Source organism: Mirounga leonina, unplaced genomic scaffold, assembly GCF_011800145.1.
Source record: "Mirounga leonina isolate KUSES-001 unplaced genomic scaffold, KU_Mleo_1.0 Mir_168, whole genome shotgun sequence".
NCBI classification, from domain to species: domain Eukaryota; kingdom Metazoa; phylum Chordata; class Mammalia; order Carnivora; family Phocidae; genus Mirounga; species Mirounga leonina.
In genome coordinates this window covers 34416359-34434825 of record NW_023270426.1, presented here as the reverse complement: position 1 = coordinate 34434825, position 18467 = coordinate 34416359, and the positions used below count along the sequence as shown (strand labels likewise).

General features: G+C 36.9%; 1 protein-coding gene across 1 annotated transcript in view; it reads right to left on the bottom strand.

The window, feature by feature from the left end:
- RAB3C (RAB3C, member RAS oncogene family) overlaps nt 1–18467 on the bottom strand; it is a 274606-nt gene that overhangs the window by 33715 nt on the left and 222424 nt on the right. The window contains exon 3 of the mRNA XM_035014467.1: nt 11666–11790. Coding sequence (XP_034870358.1) covers nt 11666–11790 — 125 coding nt within the window. The remainder of the gene's footprint in view (nt 1–11665; nt 11791–18467) is intronic.

Below are 18467 nucleotides of genomic sequence, written 5' to 3'. Positions count from 1 at the left end.
AATTTGTATGAAACTACAGAAGACCTTGAATAGCTACAGCTATACTCAGGAAAAAGAACAAAGCTTGGAGTTGCCACACTTCTGGATTTCAAACTACAAGGCTACAGTAATAAAAACAGTATGGTACTGACACAAAAAAGAGACACATAGACCAGTAGAACAGAATAAAGAGCCAAGAATAAATTCCTGGTTACATGATCAACTAATATTCAACAAGGTAGTCAAGAGCACCCAGTGGAGAAGGGATAGTCTCTTCAACAGATTTGGACTCCTATCTTAGACCATTCATAAAAATTAACTCAAAATAATCAAAAGTTTAAATATTATACTGCTACAATAAAACTTATAAAAGAAAACATAGAAGAAATGTCTTGACATTTGTCTAGGAAATGATTTTTTGGTTAGGACACCCAAAGCACAATTGACAAAAACAAGATTCAACAAATGGGACTACATCAAACTTAAAAGCTTTTGCACAGCAAAAGAAACAATTTAGAAAATGAAAAGGCACCCTACAGAAAGGAAGTATTTGCAAACCATCTATCAGATAAGGAGCTAATATCTAAAATATATAAAGAACTTGAACAACTCACAACAAAAAAAATCTGATTAAGAAATGGGCAAAAGAACTAAATGGATATTTATCCAAAGAAGTCATTCAAATGGCCAGACGGTATATGAAAAGATTTCAACACCAGTTATAATGGCTGTAATCAGGAAGACAAGAGATAACAAGTGCTGGCAAGGATGTGGAAAAAAGGAAACCCTCACACACTGTTGGAGGGAATGTAAACTGGTCCCACCAATGTGAAAAATATGAAGTTTCCTCAAAAATAATAGATCTGCCATACGATCCAGCAATTCTACTTCTGGGTATATACCCAAAGGAAATGAAAACAGAATTTTGAAGAAATATATGCATTCTCATGTTTATTACGCCATTGTTCACAACTGCCAAGACATGGAAAGAAACTGAGTGCCCTTCAATGGATGAAAGGATATGGAAATTGTGGTACATATACACAATGGATATTATTCAGCTGTGAGAATGAAGGATATCCTGCCATTTGCAACAACATGGATGGGCACTGTGCACATTATACTAGGTGAGATAAGTCAGACAAATTTAAGTGCTGTATGCTATCACTTATATCTAGAAATCTAAAAAGCCAAGCTTGTAAAAACACAATAAAATGGTGGTTACCAGGGGATGGGGATCAGGGAACAGGAAAGATGTTGTTAAAGGGTACAATCTTACAACGGGTAGTAAATAAGCCCCAGAAATCTAATGCACAGCACAGTAAATATAGTAACAATATTGTACTATAATCATCAAAGTTGAGAAGACACTAGAACTTCATTATTCCAAATATTAAAAAGATTATGTAAGGTGATAGAGGTGTTATCATTACAATGGCATTCATATTACAATATAATGTAATATAAATATATGAAATTAACTTGTACGCCTTAAATTTACACAATGTTATGTCAAATATATTTCAATAAAAAAAGCAAAACAAAAATAAGAATTGACACTAATACACAAATACTTATAAATTATAATGTACTATTGGAGTGATACATTATAAAAGCCAATAACTAAAAAAATGTTTGAGTATTGATATACAAATAAATGTTAGTGTTAACGTTTTCTTTCTGCACACCAGCTGATCTTAAATACCTTAATTTTATGAACTGCCAATGTAAATGTTCAAAAATGAAATATGATCTTCATGTCACCCTACTGTTTAAAACATAGCACTGGTTCTGCAGCCCTTATAAGAGAAAGCCCAGTCTTCAGTTCTACAAGCTTTCCAGCCTTAGATCTCTCCAGATCAATTTCTTCTGCCTAGAAGGACAATCATCTGTTTGTCCACCTAATGCATCCTATTTATACTTCAAGACTTGGTTCAAACATCATCTCCTCAATGGCACCATTCTGGAGTCTTCAGAGAGGGGATATTTATCTTACAAGCTCTTTTAACACTGAGTCCACATCCCTATCATGGAAATATATATGGTCTTTTTTTAAAAGCCTTTGTTTAAGTGTCCCTCACTAGACTAGAATCTACTTGGGCGGGGGGTGGTGGTGGCAGGAGGTTGGTCATACTGTTGCTTTGCTCACAGGGCCTGGCCAAAAGTGGTGTTCGATAATACTGAACGACTAAATGAGTGAATTAATAAAACACTGTAATGAATTCCCAAACTACTCAGAAAAACATTTATCTCCAGTCCCCCCAAAGAAATAAATTCTTAAGGTGACCCCATTGCAGTTTGGGATGAGAATCTATGGCACATTTATTTTAACTCAATGACTCATTATACAATTCTAAGCAGACTTCACTAAATTCTCACTGGACCCACTAATTATATACTGTTCTGTAACCTCATACTACTCTTCTGACCACCAAAAGTCTTATTAAAAATGTTGTAACTATTTGCCACAGGGGACCAGACTAGGGTAGTACATAAGGTGTCAGTAGGTGGTCAGTAGGAAGCCAACTTTGTGGACCAGGTTCCTGAGGCAGAGCAGCATGGTTCCAAATTATCAAAAGCATCACATAGCACAACCTCTTCCTGTTGGCTCTCTAGTAATCTGCCTCTTGTTTTGTTGTTGTTGTTTGTTTTGTTTTGTTTTTCCCTGTACATCAGTGGTTCTCAATCATGACTATGTGTTGGAATAACATGAGACTTAAAAGAAATACAGTTGGGTTTTGGTTCAAGATGGTGACATAGAATGCTAAACTCACCTTCCATAGACACAACGAATTTGCAACTATATACGGAAGAATCCTCTGGGAAAAAAATCTAAAATGTGGCTGAGCAACTCCTACCCATTGGGTGAACAAAAGAATGGCCACATCAAAGCAGGTAGGAGAGGCTGGGACACCATCTTGCTATAAACTTCATTCCTGGCTTAATTATCTACAATGAGTAAGGAACTCAAAACCCAAAGCTTCTGGTTGAGGACCAAAGGGTTTAAACCCCACATAGCATATTCATATTTTATGATCTGCACCTGAAGGTCAAGTCCCCCCAAACATCTAGCTTTGAAAATGAATGGGGCTTGTATCCATGACACCCACAACATTGTAGTAAACTGAGAAAAAGCTCTAAAAGGGCTTGCACACAGACTTAAACTCCCAGGGCCTAATGTAGAGACAGCCAATTGAAAGACACCCAGACTTCATGTAAAAGAGGCTCATTTGTTAAACTTGAAGGATCAGCCTGAGGGGCATTCATCTAATTTAACACACATCTAGGGGCCTTTTCTAAAGAAGACATGTGGATGGCCAACAGATACATGAAAAGATGCATATCACTGATCATCAGGGAAATGCAAATCAAAACCACCCTGGGACATCACTTTATAGCCATCAGAACAGCTAGTATCAAAAAAGACAAGAAATAAGCGTTGGCTAGGATGCGGAAAAAAGGGAACCTTAGTGCACTGTTGGTGGGAATGTAAATTGGTGGGGACCCTATTGAAAGAATAATGAAGTTTCTCAACAAACTAAAAATAGAAGTACTGCATGATCCATAATTCCATTTCTGGGTATTTATCCAAAGAAAACAAAAACACTAATTTGAAAAGATATATGCACCCACGTGTTTATTGCAGCATTATTTATAGTAGCCAAGATATGAAAGCAACCCAAGTGTCTACTGATAGATGAATGGATAAGGAAGATGTAGTATATATACACCACAAAATATCATCAGCCATAAAAAATATGAAATCCTGCCATTTATGACAATATGGTTGGACCTAGAGGATATTACGTTAAGTGAAGTCGGAGAAAGACATGATTTCATTTTTATGTGGAACATAAAAAATAAGCAACAACAACAAAATAGAAACAGACTCATATATACAGAGAACAAATTGGTGGTTGTCAGAGCAAGGGGCATGGGGAGAGGCAAAATAGGTGAAGGGGATTAAAAAGTACCAACTTTCAGTTATAAAATAAATTAGTGATGGAATGAAAAATACAGCATAGGGAATATTCTCAATAATATTCTAATAACTTCATATGCTGACAGACAGTAACTATACTTACCATGGTGAGCATTTTGTAGTGTATGTATTTGTGGAGTCACTATGTTGTATACCTGAAACTAATGTAATATTACATGCCAACTATACTTCAATTAAAAAAATTTAAAAAACAATGAAGCACATAGATACAGAGAACAGATTGATGGTTACCAAAGGCTGGGAGTGAGGGGTGGACAAAATGGTGAAGGGGGACAAAATATATAAACTGTCAGTAATAAAATAAATCAGTCATGGAAATATAATGTATAGCATAATGACTTTTGATAATGATATTGTATTTTTATTTAAAAGTTGCTTTGAGAGTGGATCTTAAAAGTTCTCATCACGAGAAAAGAATTTTTCTATGTAGGGTAACAGAGGTTAACTAAAATTTTTGTGGTGATTGTTCTGCAATATATACAAATATCGAATCATTATGTTGTACTCCTGAAACTAATATGATGTTATATGTCAATTATTACTGCAACAAAAGTAATTTAAAAAAATATTTTGGGTTCCGTTCTCAAGATTCCAATTAATTGGCCTGGATATGGCTTGACCACTGCAATTTTTTTCAAAACACCTACTCTAGATCCAATCTTCCTTCTAGATTTATTTCCCTCTCCTTGCTTTGGTCTTGCCTGATTTGAATTTTCTGAGAAAAATGGAAGACCCTATCAGTGTTCTGAGGCCCATCTGTGACTTCTGAGTTCGTTCACCTCAGTTATTCCTGGTCTCAGAGCACTCAGAGCTCCCTCAGTGCAACAATCAAGACAATAGCACACTCCGTAATGCATTGATTTTTCATTATTTAGAAGAGAACTTAAATGGTTTTGATTACAGAGTCTGTAAGTTGGCATTTTATTAAAAGATTTATTTATTTTAGAAGAGAAAGAGCGAGAGAGTGGGGCAGAGGAGGGGCAGAGGGAAACTCAGGCACACCACGCTGAGCATGGAGCCCTGTGGGCTCTATCTCTCATGACCCTGAGATAATTGACCTCAGCCGAAACCAAGAGTAGGACACTTAACTGATTGTGCCACCCAGGAATCCCTGTAAATTGGTGTTCTAAAGGTACTAAGAAATTGCTGTATGCTTTAGTGCTGTCTCAGTGTCAGTTTTAAGGCTTATAGAGTAAGGCATTAAGAATTTCCAGAGGTTAGAAAGCACAGAATGGCTAAAGAATTTTCCAGTTTTAATAAACTAAGAAACTAATGTTGGAAGAGACTCCAGAAAGATGGACATTTGTTGAAAGGAGAAATTATGTATTTGGGTGAGATTGCATTTAAGAGAATTTATCCTTAACAAGGATGTAATCACTTTATGGCATCATCCACTAGAAGTCTGTAGATCACTGGAAGACTGTGGCATCCAAGAACAGAGTTTAAATAGGCTCATTATTATTTGGGACCCAATTCCCTCCTGAACTGTAAAATAGAAAACTAAATTCATTTAAGACCTATTCTGTACCTCAAGGTTGTACTAAGGATACAATGACTCATGAGTGAACTTAGAGGTCAGGGAAGGTATGATGCTACTATTATAATTATCTTCAATAAAAAACATATGAAGAGAATCTAGCTGCTTAAGGTCAGACCACGTGGATCCAAAAGTTCATGGTTCCCATGGCAACATGATTTCTTATTACAATTACTGCCATGCTTTCTCTTCCCTGGGCCGGCAGTGAAAGACAAGGGTGGTTGCCCCTAAAAGATTCATAGGAGCAGAGCAGATTAGAGGATCCCAGAATCAGAATTCTCAAGTTAGGCAACCCTGGGTTTGTGCAGACTTAGCAGGAATCCAAAGCATTGCCAAGAAAATCCAAGGAGGAAGACTTCTCTGGATGAGTTATAATGATGGTCCCTTCACCTCAGTTAACGTGTCTCCACCAGTGATATCAAGGCATATGAGGCAGTATGGTCAATGTGCCTAAATTCTTATCCTTGTTGTGACAGAAATGTTTACAGGGAGTCCAAACTCTTTCAGCCATGATGGATCTACCTTCCTTGAGTTATCTAGATCTTTTAGGAAATAATTATATATCCTGCCTGCATCCAGTCAGTTCCTTCAGTATAGTCTTTGTGATGTGAAGGAGTATCCTTTTCCATTTATTTGTCTTTAATTTACCTCTTTCTACTTCAACAGATTATTCCCTTGAAGGGATTGGTTAAGCCAGTCTTTATCAGACGAGTATGCTTCAGAGTACAGACAGAATGTATTTTGTCAGTCTTCATATTCCTAAAACAGAAGCAACTATCCACTCATACAACTCTGTGCCCCTCCAAAACAAATTGCACTTGTTTTGATGGTTTCCAGCTGTTTAATTTATATATTCATGATATTTGATATTTCTGATATACAGACCACATGTTAAGCTTCACAACAGAAAAGATACATATTTTATGACTCCCTAATGTCACTGTGGGTGTTTAATAAGTATTTGTCAGAAGGATAATCAAAACAAAACAAGTCATTACAATGGCGAAATGAGAGGCAAATTTTACGGATTGGAAAAGTGGCCAAGTGTTAACATGTTTTATAGTTGTCAGAAATCCTCATGGGGTCTCTGTGGAGACCTGGACAAGGGGAAAGATGGGTGTGGAATTTAGTAATACATGCACATAATATCATGACAGTTGTTTGAAGACTAAAAGAGAGTAAGTATTATTTGAGTTAGGAAGAAATATTAATGCAAATTAGGAACATTTCAAAACTGAATCCTTACAAACTGTTTATAAAAAAATTAATCACTTCAATTTTTTTATCTGCAGTCTTTGTTTCTCTGACTACATTTTTGGCAAATTTCAGAATTTCTGTCCTTTCACAGCTTATAAAAATAGTTCAAATATCCTTTCATCTATAATTTCAAGGCAATACAAATCCCTTCCCCTCCATAAATTTATTTATTTTTATTTCTACTTGAGTGACTTCTATTTTAGGAAAACTATAATTATTTCTATTTTTTTCTCATTTAATATTAAACAGTTTTAACTTTTAAAGTTTGTTATAATATTATACATTTTCTAGATTATTACCATATTATAAATTTGTTGCTTAGATAAAATACAAATCTAAAACATTCCTATATATTGTTACAGGTATATACATCTGTGGTAAATGTTAAAAACATGCATTGAAAGAATAGTATTACCTATAGGATAATGTTCAGCTCCGGGGACAATTCTCTACCTTTCCAAATACTTGCCACCATCTAAGCCAGCATTCTAAAATTAGTGTTGTGTAAAGTCAGAGTGTTTCTTAAAAATGTAGATTCCCGGGCTTCAACTTCAGAAACTCTAATGCAACAGGACTGTGTTGGGTTGACAATTGTGCACTTGAGCAAGAACCTCAGATTTAGCTGCAGATGATTAAAGAACCACTCTACAACACACATACAGAAAACGCACAGCTATGGGGGCTGGGGAGGGGACAGAGGAGCCTGCAGCTCCAGGGAGAGGGCAGGACTAGAACAAGATTTGGTTGTCACTGTTGGTGGGAGTGCAAACTGGTACAGCCACTGTGGAAAAAGTGTGGAGGTCCCCCAAAAAGTTAAATTGGAACTACCCTACCAATCAGTAATTGCACTACTGGGTGTTCACCCAAAAAAAATACAAAAACACCAAATCAAAGGGGTATGTGCACCCTTACATTTATAGCAGTATTTACAATAGCCAAATTATGGAAGCGTCCGCTGATAAATGAATGGATAACGAAGATGTGGTGTGTATGTATGTATATGTATGTATATATGTACATACAGTGGAATATTATTCAGCCATAAAAAGAATGAAATCTTGTCATTGCAATGACATGGATGGAGCTAGACAGTATAAATACTAAGTGAAATAAGTCTGTCAGAGAATGATAAATACTATTGACTTCACTCTTTTGTGGAATTTAAGAAACAAAACAAATGAGCAAAGGAAAAGAGAGATAAGCCAAGTCTTAACTATAGAGAACAAACTGATGGTTACCAGAGGGAAGCTGGGGTAGGGGGTGGAGGAAGGATGATACAGGTGATGGGACTAAGGAATGCACTTGCCGTGGTGAACCTGGGTGATGCATATAAGTGTTGAATTACTACACTGTGTACCTAAAACTAATATAACACTGTAGGTTAATTATACTGGAATTAAAATTAAAAAAATGATTGGGTTGTCATGGTCTGTGGCAGCAGTTCTGAGCATGGAAGTGGATGGGAGAAAATGAAGAGTGGTGGGCCCAGTGAAGAAAGCCAAAGAGCAAGAAGCAGAAAAAGGAGGGATTTTCCAAGCAAACAGAAGGTATGGCTGGAGAGGGAGGAGGAAAACAGAGGGCATCATAGAGTGGAAGCCAAAAGGCCAAGTTCTATAAGGGCATAACCAAAGGGCCAAATAGAACAGAGAATGAGGAAAGGGAAATGCTCATTGTCTGGAGAGTCTATCTCAGGTACTCTATTTGTTCCTGGAAGGTAGGGGATGGTATTATCAGCAGCTGACACATCGTAAACACTCAGTAAGTGCTTGGTGAACTAAAGTGGACCGACAAGGGCGACTGCCATACAAGGATTTCAAAGAGCTCAGCTACAACTCAGTTGTACCCTCACTAGGATTAGCCAATGTTTTATGGATGTAACTATCCACAATGGAGTACCCTCACTAGGTACCCTCACTAGGATTAGCCAATGTTTTATGGATGTAACTATCCACAATGGAGAATTAATTGTAACCAGACTGATAGAACAGTTATTTTCAACCATTTACTGAAATGTGGACATGATGTTTATAAACAGTGCCCAACCTCTGTGTCTATGTAAGGGAATTCTGGACAATGGAGTTATACTAGTAATTAAAAAAAAAACAAAAAACAAAGCAAAGATCTTTAAAATCTTTACATTGATGTTGTGAGAGTAGGTTATTTCCATACAAATGATCTGTCATGATCATTTGTAGAAGTGTGTTCAGTCACGAGAAGAACAAACCACATTAAAGGAAGTAAATGACTCTCCAAGAATGCACAAGTGTTGGTTGCTATGACAACTGCTGGGTTATATTACATAGAGAGCAAAAAAAAAGAAAAAAAAAAAAAAGAAAAGAAAATCAATTAGAAACCATTGGAAGAACTTGCACTGGAACATAAAACATTTCTGTCTCACAATTTCAGGAACTTTCCTAGAGCTATGCATTGCATGAACAGGGTTCATGTTGATGCCAGTCAGAGGCTTAGTTCTAAGAAAGGTCACCTTCTGGATGCATTCCCATCATTCTAATGTTTCTTCCATAACCTGCTCTTCTGAACACCCAAGTAATTTATTAAACTAGTGAAGAATTCATGCAGTTACTGGTCTCTTTTCTGCTGGTGACATTAAACAGTGTTTGCCTTCAATCCGTTTTTGTTTGAACCAAACAATTTTCACATTTATACAGAGAGAGACGATTTCGATCTGTGGAGCAGTTCCCCCACTACCCCCAATGTGGCATATGTTTGACTTGTCAAGAAAATACAGGGAAAGAAGAGATGGTTTCAGGAAGCCACCATGCCAACTCTCTCCTAGGTTTCTTTTCTCTTTGCGGATCTACTATTCTCCAATCCTAAAGTCTTGACCTGCTAAGAAGATTAAGGAGAGTTGCCAAGTTTTTCAGAATTTTCAATAAAAACGTTGTTAAAGTGATAGAATGGGATAGCCCCTATGAACGAAATGCTAATGGTTCAAGAGCAACCACAGAGACCAGACATCAGCTATGTGACTTTCTCATGGGCAGCTCCACAAATGTTTGGTGGAAGCATTCTTGTGGTTATCGGGTGACAGCCCTTAGTCTAATGAGTACACTGATCTCACGAAGAAATGTTCAAGCTCTCAGAATGGACTGTGCATAGTTCTTTTAGGAGATTACCACATGATAGAGTGACCCAATTGGGACCCATTGAGAGGGTCTCTGCTTCTCCAATATGTGCTGCCCGGTACCAGCGGATTGATCTCAAAGCAGCCCTTCATAGCAGTGCTTTTCAAAGTGTAGGTTGAGGCCCATCACTAGGCCCTAAGATCAATAGTGGGTGAGAACACTATTAAAAGACAGAGGGAGAAAGAGAATTGAATAGAAAAATATCAGAATGAATCTCTTCTAGTAAGGGTAGATATACTTTGTGAAACTTCTATTTCTTTCTCTCTCTGTACATATGTATGCACTGGGTTGCTATATTGAACATATTTCTTACTGTACGTAGTAGCCAAAAAGGCTGGAGAGCCAGACTCTGCCCTGCTAAGAATACCTCGATGTTCTCTGTTGTGTAAGGAGGAAGGAGAGGGGAGGGGGAGGGGAGGAAGAGGAGCAGGAATAAAAAGAAAAGAATTCCACCTCTTTTGCTCTAGGGCTTCAATTTTTCCCCAAATCTGCTCTCTACTTCAGTAATATTGCACTAGGTTCCAACTTTTCTACTCACTCTCCTCTCAATGTCCTTGCACCACGGTGCCCTTTAATCATAAAGCTTCCTCTGCTCTTTGCGGTTTTCAAATTCTGTTCTCCTTTAGGGTCCATTCAGGCCTTATCTTGGCATTTAACCCATATGATCTCTATGTCCTCTCATCACTCACCTCTTTCTAGCTGTTCTGCTCAATTCCACACATTTTCTCTCCAGGTGTCCTGTCTTCTTTGAGCTTTACCTGCTTCCTGTCCCACTCTGCTCTCACACCTCTTGGTACCTCTCTTCCAGTCTGCCTCCTTCTCTCTGTTGCTTTCCTCTTGGCATCTACCTCCGAGCTAATTATCCTGTTTTTGTTGTCTGCTTGTTTCTGCTTTTTTCTGTGGATTTCTAGATTTCTCACTTGACTTAAAGCAACTTGAGCCCAGGGACAGTGAATCATACATTTTTGTACGCCCCATGATATCTGGCACAGTACTGGGCATATCATAGGTGCTCAGTGTAAATGCCTTGAACTAATAAATCAATCATGATTCACTCCTGTGCACCAAAACTCTACCCTACTTGCTCCAGTACTTTTCTCTCAAGATACAGTGTTTTGTGTTTAAAAGGGCTTTGTGACTTCTAAAGCTAATACCTATTTTTTTTTTATCTCGGTTGGTTTTATCTACAAAAACTTGGTAAAGGAGGCATGGGTCATGATACTCATTCTTGAGAGATGAAGAGACTGAGTCTCAAAGACATTTTTAACAGCAGCAAGGCTGTCAGTGATGTCCCCAGAATCAGGATCTATAATGTGACCTATTCTGTGCTACTAAACTTTTCCAGTAGAAACCTGACAACAACAATCACACATGATAATAAAATGCTCACTCAATGCAAACAAAATGTTGTATATGGAGGAAAAAAATAAAGGAACTAAAAAATAGCAGGCAAGGCTTAGCCTGTGTTTCTCAGGAAATGAGAATTTGAATACCTTGTACTAGATTAACATTCTGGTTATTTTGCTTTTGTAATTATGCTTGGATTCTGATAGCGTGACAGAAAGTGAGAGGAAATCCATTTACTACTTACCAAGGGTACATTGGCTTCTACTGTGAGGATACGTTGGCTTCTACTGCAAGGTTGAAAGTCTTTTCATTAAGCCCATCCTAGCAATTAGCTGTGACTCTGTGCAGTGTTACAAATAATGACCAAGCTCTGTTTTTTGTTAACTTATCACTTACCAAGCTGTTCTCCTAAATGTTGGCCTCTCTCTGTTGAGATGACCCGCTCGTCTTCCATGTCACATTTGTTCCCAACCAGGATAACCTGGGCGTTATCCCAAGAGTATGTTTTGATTTGAGTTGACCTAGAAGAAAACAATAGGCAAAAATGATCAGAGGAGAACACAACATAAAATGAAGGAGAAGGAGTATGACCCACAGATGATGATAATAGCAAAAAGTGAAGCCCAAATGCCTGAAGTTTAGAATTAGTCCAGTGCAATCTCACCCTTCAGATATTCAGAGACTATTTGTACTAAGAATTTTTTTTATTTGGTGATATTAATATGACTACTGTTTTTTTCCTTTCTCCCTTTTATACTTTACATAGTACCTTTATAGCTGGAATGGCCAACCATCCTGATTTGCTCATGACATTCCCAGTTTTTGCAGTAAAAATCCCATGTTCCTAGAAACTCCTCAGATTTAGGAAACCCAATTGTTCACTTTACAGCCCACCACAAAAAAAGCATCATTTTCCCTTGTTACAATAACAACTTAAAGAGCTAGGACAATTAGGGCCTAAGAGATATGGGGATAATGTTAATATTTAAGAATCAATCATAAAAACTAATATACTCATGCCTTATATTAAGAGAAAAATGCCAGGTTCATATCAAAATTACAATATAATGGGCTGGGGGCTTAAGTTACTGTCAGCAGGATATCTAGAATTCCAGATAACCTTCTAGTATGGATCATGACACACACAGTCAACTTCTGATTTTGAAATTGAGATAGAATTTTTTTTTTAATTTTTTAATTTTTTTATTCTTATGTTAATCCCCATACATTACATCATTAGTTTTAGATGAAGTGTTCCATGATTCATTGTTTGTGCACAACACCCAGTGCTCCATGCAGAATGTGCCCTCCTCAATACCCACCACCAGGCTAACCCATCCTCCCACCCCCCTCCCCTCTAGAACCCTGTTTGTTTTTCAGAGTCCATCGTCTCTCATGGTTTGTCTACCCCTCCGATTTCCCCCGCTTCATTCTTCCCCTCCTGCTACCTTCTTCTTCTTCTTCTTCTTTTTTTTTTTCTTAACATATATTGCATTATTTGTTTCAGAGGTACAGATCTGAGATTCAACAGTCTTGCACAATTCACAGCGCTTACCAGAGCACATACCCTCCCCAGTGTCTATCATTCCAGTCACCCCATCCCTCCCACCCCACCCCCCACTCCAGCAACCCTCAGTTTGATTCCTGAGATTAAGAATTCCTCATATCAGTGAGATCATATGATACATGTCTTTCTCTGTTTGACTTATTTCACTCAACATAATACCCTCCAGTTCCATCCACGTCATTGCAAATGGCAAGATCTCATTCCTTTTGATGGCTGCATAATATTCCATTGTATATATATACCACATCTTCTTTATCCATTCATCTGTCGATGGACATCTTGGCTCTTTCCACAGTTTGGCTATTGTGGACATTGCTGCTATAAACATCGGGGTGCACGTACCCCTTTGGATCCCTACTTTTGTGAGATAGAATTTTTATGGTTCATATTTATAGGTATAGTCCTAAATACTTTATATAGGTTACATTAATTTAATGCTCAGAATCAGAGGAGTATTATTTATTATCCCCATTTTACCATTGACAAAAATGAAGCATAAAGAGGTTAAATAATCATCCCAAGAACAGCCCACTAGTAGAGTGGCAGATTAGGAAATTAAACCCAGGTAGTATAGCTCTCAAGCCTATGCTCTTACTACTTATTATAAGTTTGAGAAGTGAAATTCTTGTGCATTTGTTGTCATTTTAGACAAAAAGCTGAAAGGAGGCCATGATCTTTAATCCACCCTCTATATTGGTCATGTTTTTATTTGAGAACAACAATCTAGGATAGGTGGGAAAGATATACCACTCAATGGGTGGTCAAGAGCAGGATATGAAATGTTGAAAAACCAGATGAAAGTTAAAGAAAGGGATTTGTAAAATGTCAAAAAGAGAAGCTTAGAAATGTTTCTACTAGCAAGTGTTAAGTCTTTCAAGATTATTAAATGGAAAATAGTGACACTCTGCTCTCAGCTTCAAGAGAGAATAAAAGCCAATAGCTTTAAACTGTAGCAGGAGATCTTTCAGTCAGATGTGATCACTGTCTCTTCCTTCTGAGAAGAAAGGATAGAGCTACGAGGCAGATAGTGTTTTATTTCAGAGCATTTCCCTGAACCAAGTTCAAGTTTTCAAATGAGACTAAAATAGCTGGAGAAATATACTCTATGTCCCATGTGAACATCTCCGAGGCATGGTATATTTTATCAGAAAAATCTGGAGACACGATCTTTCTAATTCTGATACCTAAGTTAATAATATATTCCTCTAGCAACAGGAGAGTCAGCATGTATCATAAATTGGGAAAATAAAAGCAAACACTGAAAACTCTAATTTTCTCTCACCTCATCTTATGTGTGTGGTCTATGAAAAAATGATACATTCATAGTGAAATTAAGCTGTAAAATGCATGCTACACATGAATACACCTTAAATCTCAAGTGCTAGCATAGTTTTAAAAAGAAATTCCAAAGGTTCTTTCAAAGGAACTCAAATCTAATTGGATTTCTTCATGAAATTTTTAAATTATCCCTCTGCTCCTATAGGTCTTATTAACCAAGGTCTGGCCTATGCCTGGAAAGGCTCTAGGCAGAGAGCCCTTATGTTAACAAACCAAGCTACCCCGGTACACAGCTAGAAATCAAATCACCAGAAAGAGGTTATTGAGAGGGTAGTCACAGGAGAGTGTTGTTATGTAAGGAAGGGGTTGAGGCTACGATATAAAGGACATGGCTTTCTGAGTTTACAGAGGACAAATGCTTACTTGAAGCAATTTAGCACTCTTTGGAGCTAAGCAAACTCATTCTCTGCAACGCTGTTTGTATAAACTTAACCAGGGTATACCTTTGTGAAGGTGAAGAAGGAACAACTTGGACAGCTTATTTGTACTCTTAAGCCAAGTTGATGGAATGCTTGCTTCTACCATTCAACACGTACAAGTATCTCATTTCTGATCTAATTTTTTAAAGATTTATTTTTGGGGGGGAGGGGCAGAGAGAGACAAATTTCAAGCAGACTCCCCAGTCAGCTTGGAGCTTGGTGTAGGGCTCGATCCCATGACCCCAAACAATGACCTGAGAAGAAACCGAGAGTCAGATGTTCAACCAACTGAGCCACCCAGGTACCCTTCATTTCTGCTGATTTAATAACCCATGGGGTCTTAGGCTACTGTGATGAGTTACACATTTATGCATATACAACATTCCCCATTTCCTAACAATTTGTAAAAATATATAAATATATAGCCATGATTGTATCAAAACCATTCCCCTTCCATTTGTTTTTAAGAAATATTTTAATGTGACCTCCTCGATGTCCTAAATTGCCAAGGAAATGTTGTTTTTTTACTATTACTAGGGAATTATTAAGAACCTTTACCTTGAAAGCTTAAATAGCTAATGGAGACCATTTTCTTTTTTCAATTGATTAAAATTATGGTCTAGGGCATTTGTGCTGAGGTGAACAGAAGACTAATTTGCCATCAAATTTGGTTAATCTCATTTTTGGAATCAGGGGTGCAAATGCCCAGTGTTTGGCTTTGGTTTTACTACCGCAGACTTGTCAATGATGTCTACCACCAACAGAGTAGCTTTAGGCAAAGTCCAATCACCAGCTAGACGGGATCAGAATCATGTTGGTTGATTTATGAATTACTACCTATCATAGAGTCCAAGATGCTATGAATGAGATGAAAATTATTTTATGAATAGTCAAAAACAAAAATAAACAGCAATGAAACTATTACACAATGCTTTCACATTAGTCCTACTAGCCACACTGATCAGTCATGTCAGCTTTTTATTGTTTTGAAACTTCGTTCATGTATTCTGAGGGGTTTAGCAATTTTTCCTATTGGAAAACAGTACATAAACATCATTCTATGACTATCTCAGTAATAAAAGTTAATACATCTAACTGCTTGTGGGTATCTTTCCTTCTTAAATCCTGTAGATTGTTGCTTTGCAAGAAAATATGAAATGATGGTTATTATTCCAACAAGAGCATTCATGTTAAATTTATAACCCTTCCTGCTACTCAAATGACCCAGATTTGTGCTTATATCATCTAGACATAATATGAATTGAGGTCAGAAAAAAGTTGGGTTGTTAATCCAATTCTCGTATCCTCCAACTCAGAATCTTAGCAATTTATTTAGCCAGTTAAAAAGAAAGCTCTAATACTAAGTAATTATGGGGAGGTCATTCTGCATTCTTAGCTTCTGTATCTTCATCTGTAAAATGAGGCTACCACATTTTGTACCGACTCTCTGGGCTGTTGCAGGACACAGGTGGTTTTAGGTGGGGTAGGGTCATACTCTATGTTTAAAGTTGTAAACAACTCTTTACAAACATAACACATTATTAGTCCCATTTTAGGCAATCAGCTGTTCTTCTTCCCAAATCCAGCTCAACTCATCCTTTCTAATTCCTATATTCTAAATAATAACTGGAAGTTTTTTCATTAAAGAATATCAAATTTTGTCTCCAGTTCCTATCTTGAGGTTGAGGTCCTACACGGGCAAATTTCTAACTGGAACAGAATGGACTACTCTGGTATGTCTGTTAGGGATAGGACACATGTTTGTGAAATAAATCCTCCTTAATGTGGAATTTCTACATATTTACCTTCTTGGTCATTTGCTATATTTTGTAAATTTTTTTTTTTTTAATTTGGGGAACAGGTTTTTAATCACCTCATTAGGGACTGTCTTACTTCTTTGTTGGTTAGAGACACACTTAAAGAAAGTGGCTGTCATGAAATAATATACATGTGAAAAGATTATTTCTGAATCACTGCTAGAGATCCTTTGGGATTTGAAGTTAATCTCAACAAGATTAATGGAATCAGAAGCAATGTGTTGGTCACCATGGTTACTCTATAAATGGTAATTAACTCAGACCTTACCAGTATCAAATCATAGTTATTTAAAAATCTGATATTAGCTAAAAAACAAAAACAAAAAACCACAAACAACATATATTTATATTTTTACGTTCTCCATAAATATATTGAGAGAAGGTTTTTGTTTTCTGTTTTTGTTTTATATTATGAGGCAGGAAAAGATGAAGAGTTTTTCATATTTTATGTGTACATGACTGAACTCTGCACAGAATCATTTGATTGGAGAGCTATAAACAAAACAATCAAATTCCTACATCATTACTCCTTCTTCCCTGTTTTGGGTATATAAGTAATTTCCTATGAGTTCAACCTGCTCTCACAGAGATTAGACTTTAGCTAGTCACAGTGTTCTGGAAAACAGTCTATAAAATATGTATCAGTGACCCCAAAAAGCAATTGTCTCCCAGGGTCTGATTTGGGCTATATGTGGGAAGAATGGGGTATCAGAGAGGATAAGACTTGCTCTTCCTCACCCAGTGAAGCTTGAGCAGATCTTAACAGCAGTCCCACTCTTAATTCTGGAAGTTCCTATGTCTCCACGGGCATCCATTTCCCTTATTCTCTTCAAAGTTTAGGAGGCACATAGCTCTACAGCTTCTCAGCCAACTTCCAAGCCTGCTACTGCTTATCACACGGGGATGCCTTTCTGTTACTTTCTCACTACTTTAATCATTTATTTATTCAATTCTTCTCAACCCTTGGAGAGTTTTAAAAATTATTCCAAAGGAGAACAATTAAATCATAACCTCTAGGGACTTCATCATAGGAATAAAAAAAATCTCTCCAGGTAATTTGTATGTAGAACTGAGGCTCAACATTACTGGGATAACTCTCTCCTTAGCCCTTTCCTTTTCAGGTTTTAAATAATCTATTTCAAATAAATAAATAAACAAACAAATAAATAATCTGTTTCCTTATTTCTCATCTAACACCCAAAGTATTTGCAAGTAGTTTACAAAGATACATATGAAATAAACCTTAAAATGAGACAGTAATGATAAGGAAAGAGAAACGTGACATAATAAAATATAATGATTTATATATGCTATAAAGGCTAATAGATGGTTTTAGAAAGTTGAGGGACTAGGCGTTTTCTATAGTACATAACTCATTTATTAAAGGAATTAAAAAAAAGAGAGTTTGAAAAAGTATCCTCATATAAATGCTCCCCACTATGTGATCTATTTTTTTAAATTTTATTATGTTATGTTAATCAGCATACATTACATCATTAGTTTTTGATGTAGTGTTCCATGATTCATTGTTTGCGTATAACATCCAGTGCTCCATTCAATACATGCCCTCTTTAATACCCATGGAAAACCCAAAAGACTCCACCCCAAAACTGCTACAACTCATACAGGAATTCAGTCAAGTGGCAGGATATAAAATCAATGCACAGAAATCAGTGGCATTCCTATACACCAACAACAAGACAGAAGAAAGAGAAATTAAGGAGTCGATCCCATTTACAATTGCACCCAAAACCATAAGATACCTAGGAATAAAACTAACCAAAGAGGCAAAGGATCTGTACTCAGAAAACTATAAAACAGTCATGAAAGAAATTGAGGAAGACACAAAGAAATGGAAAAACGTTCCATGCTCAAGGATTGGAAGAACAAATACTGTGAAGATGTCAATGCTACCTAGAGCAACCTACACATGCAATGCAATCCCCATCAAAATACCATCCACTTTTTTTCAAAGAAATGGAACAAATAATCCTAAAATTTGTATGGAACCAGAAAAGACCCCGAATAGCCAGAGGAATGTTGACAAAGAAAAGCAA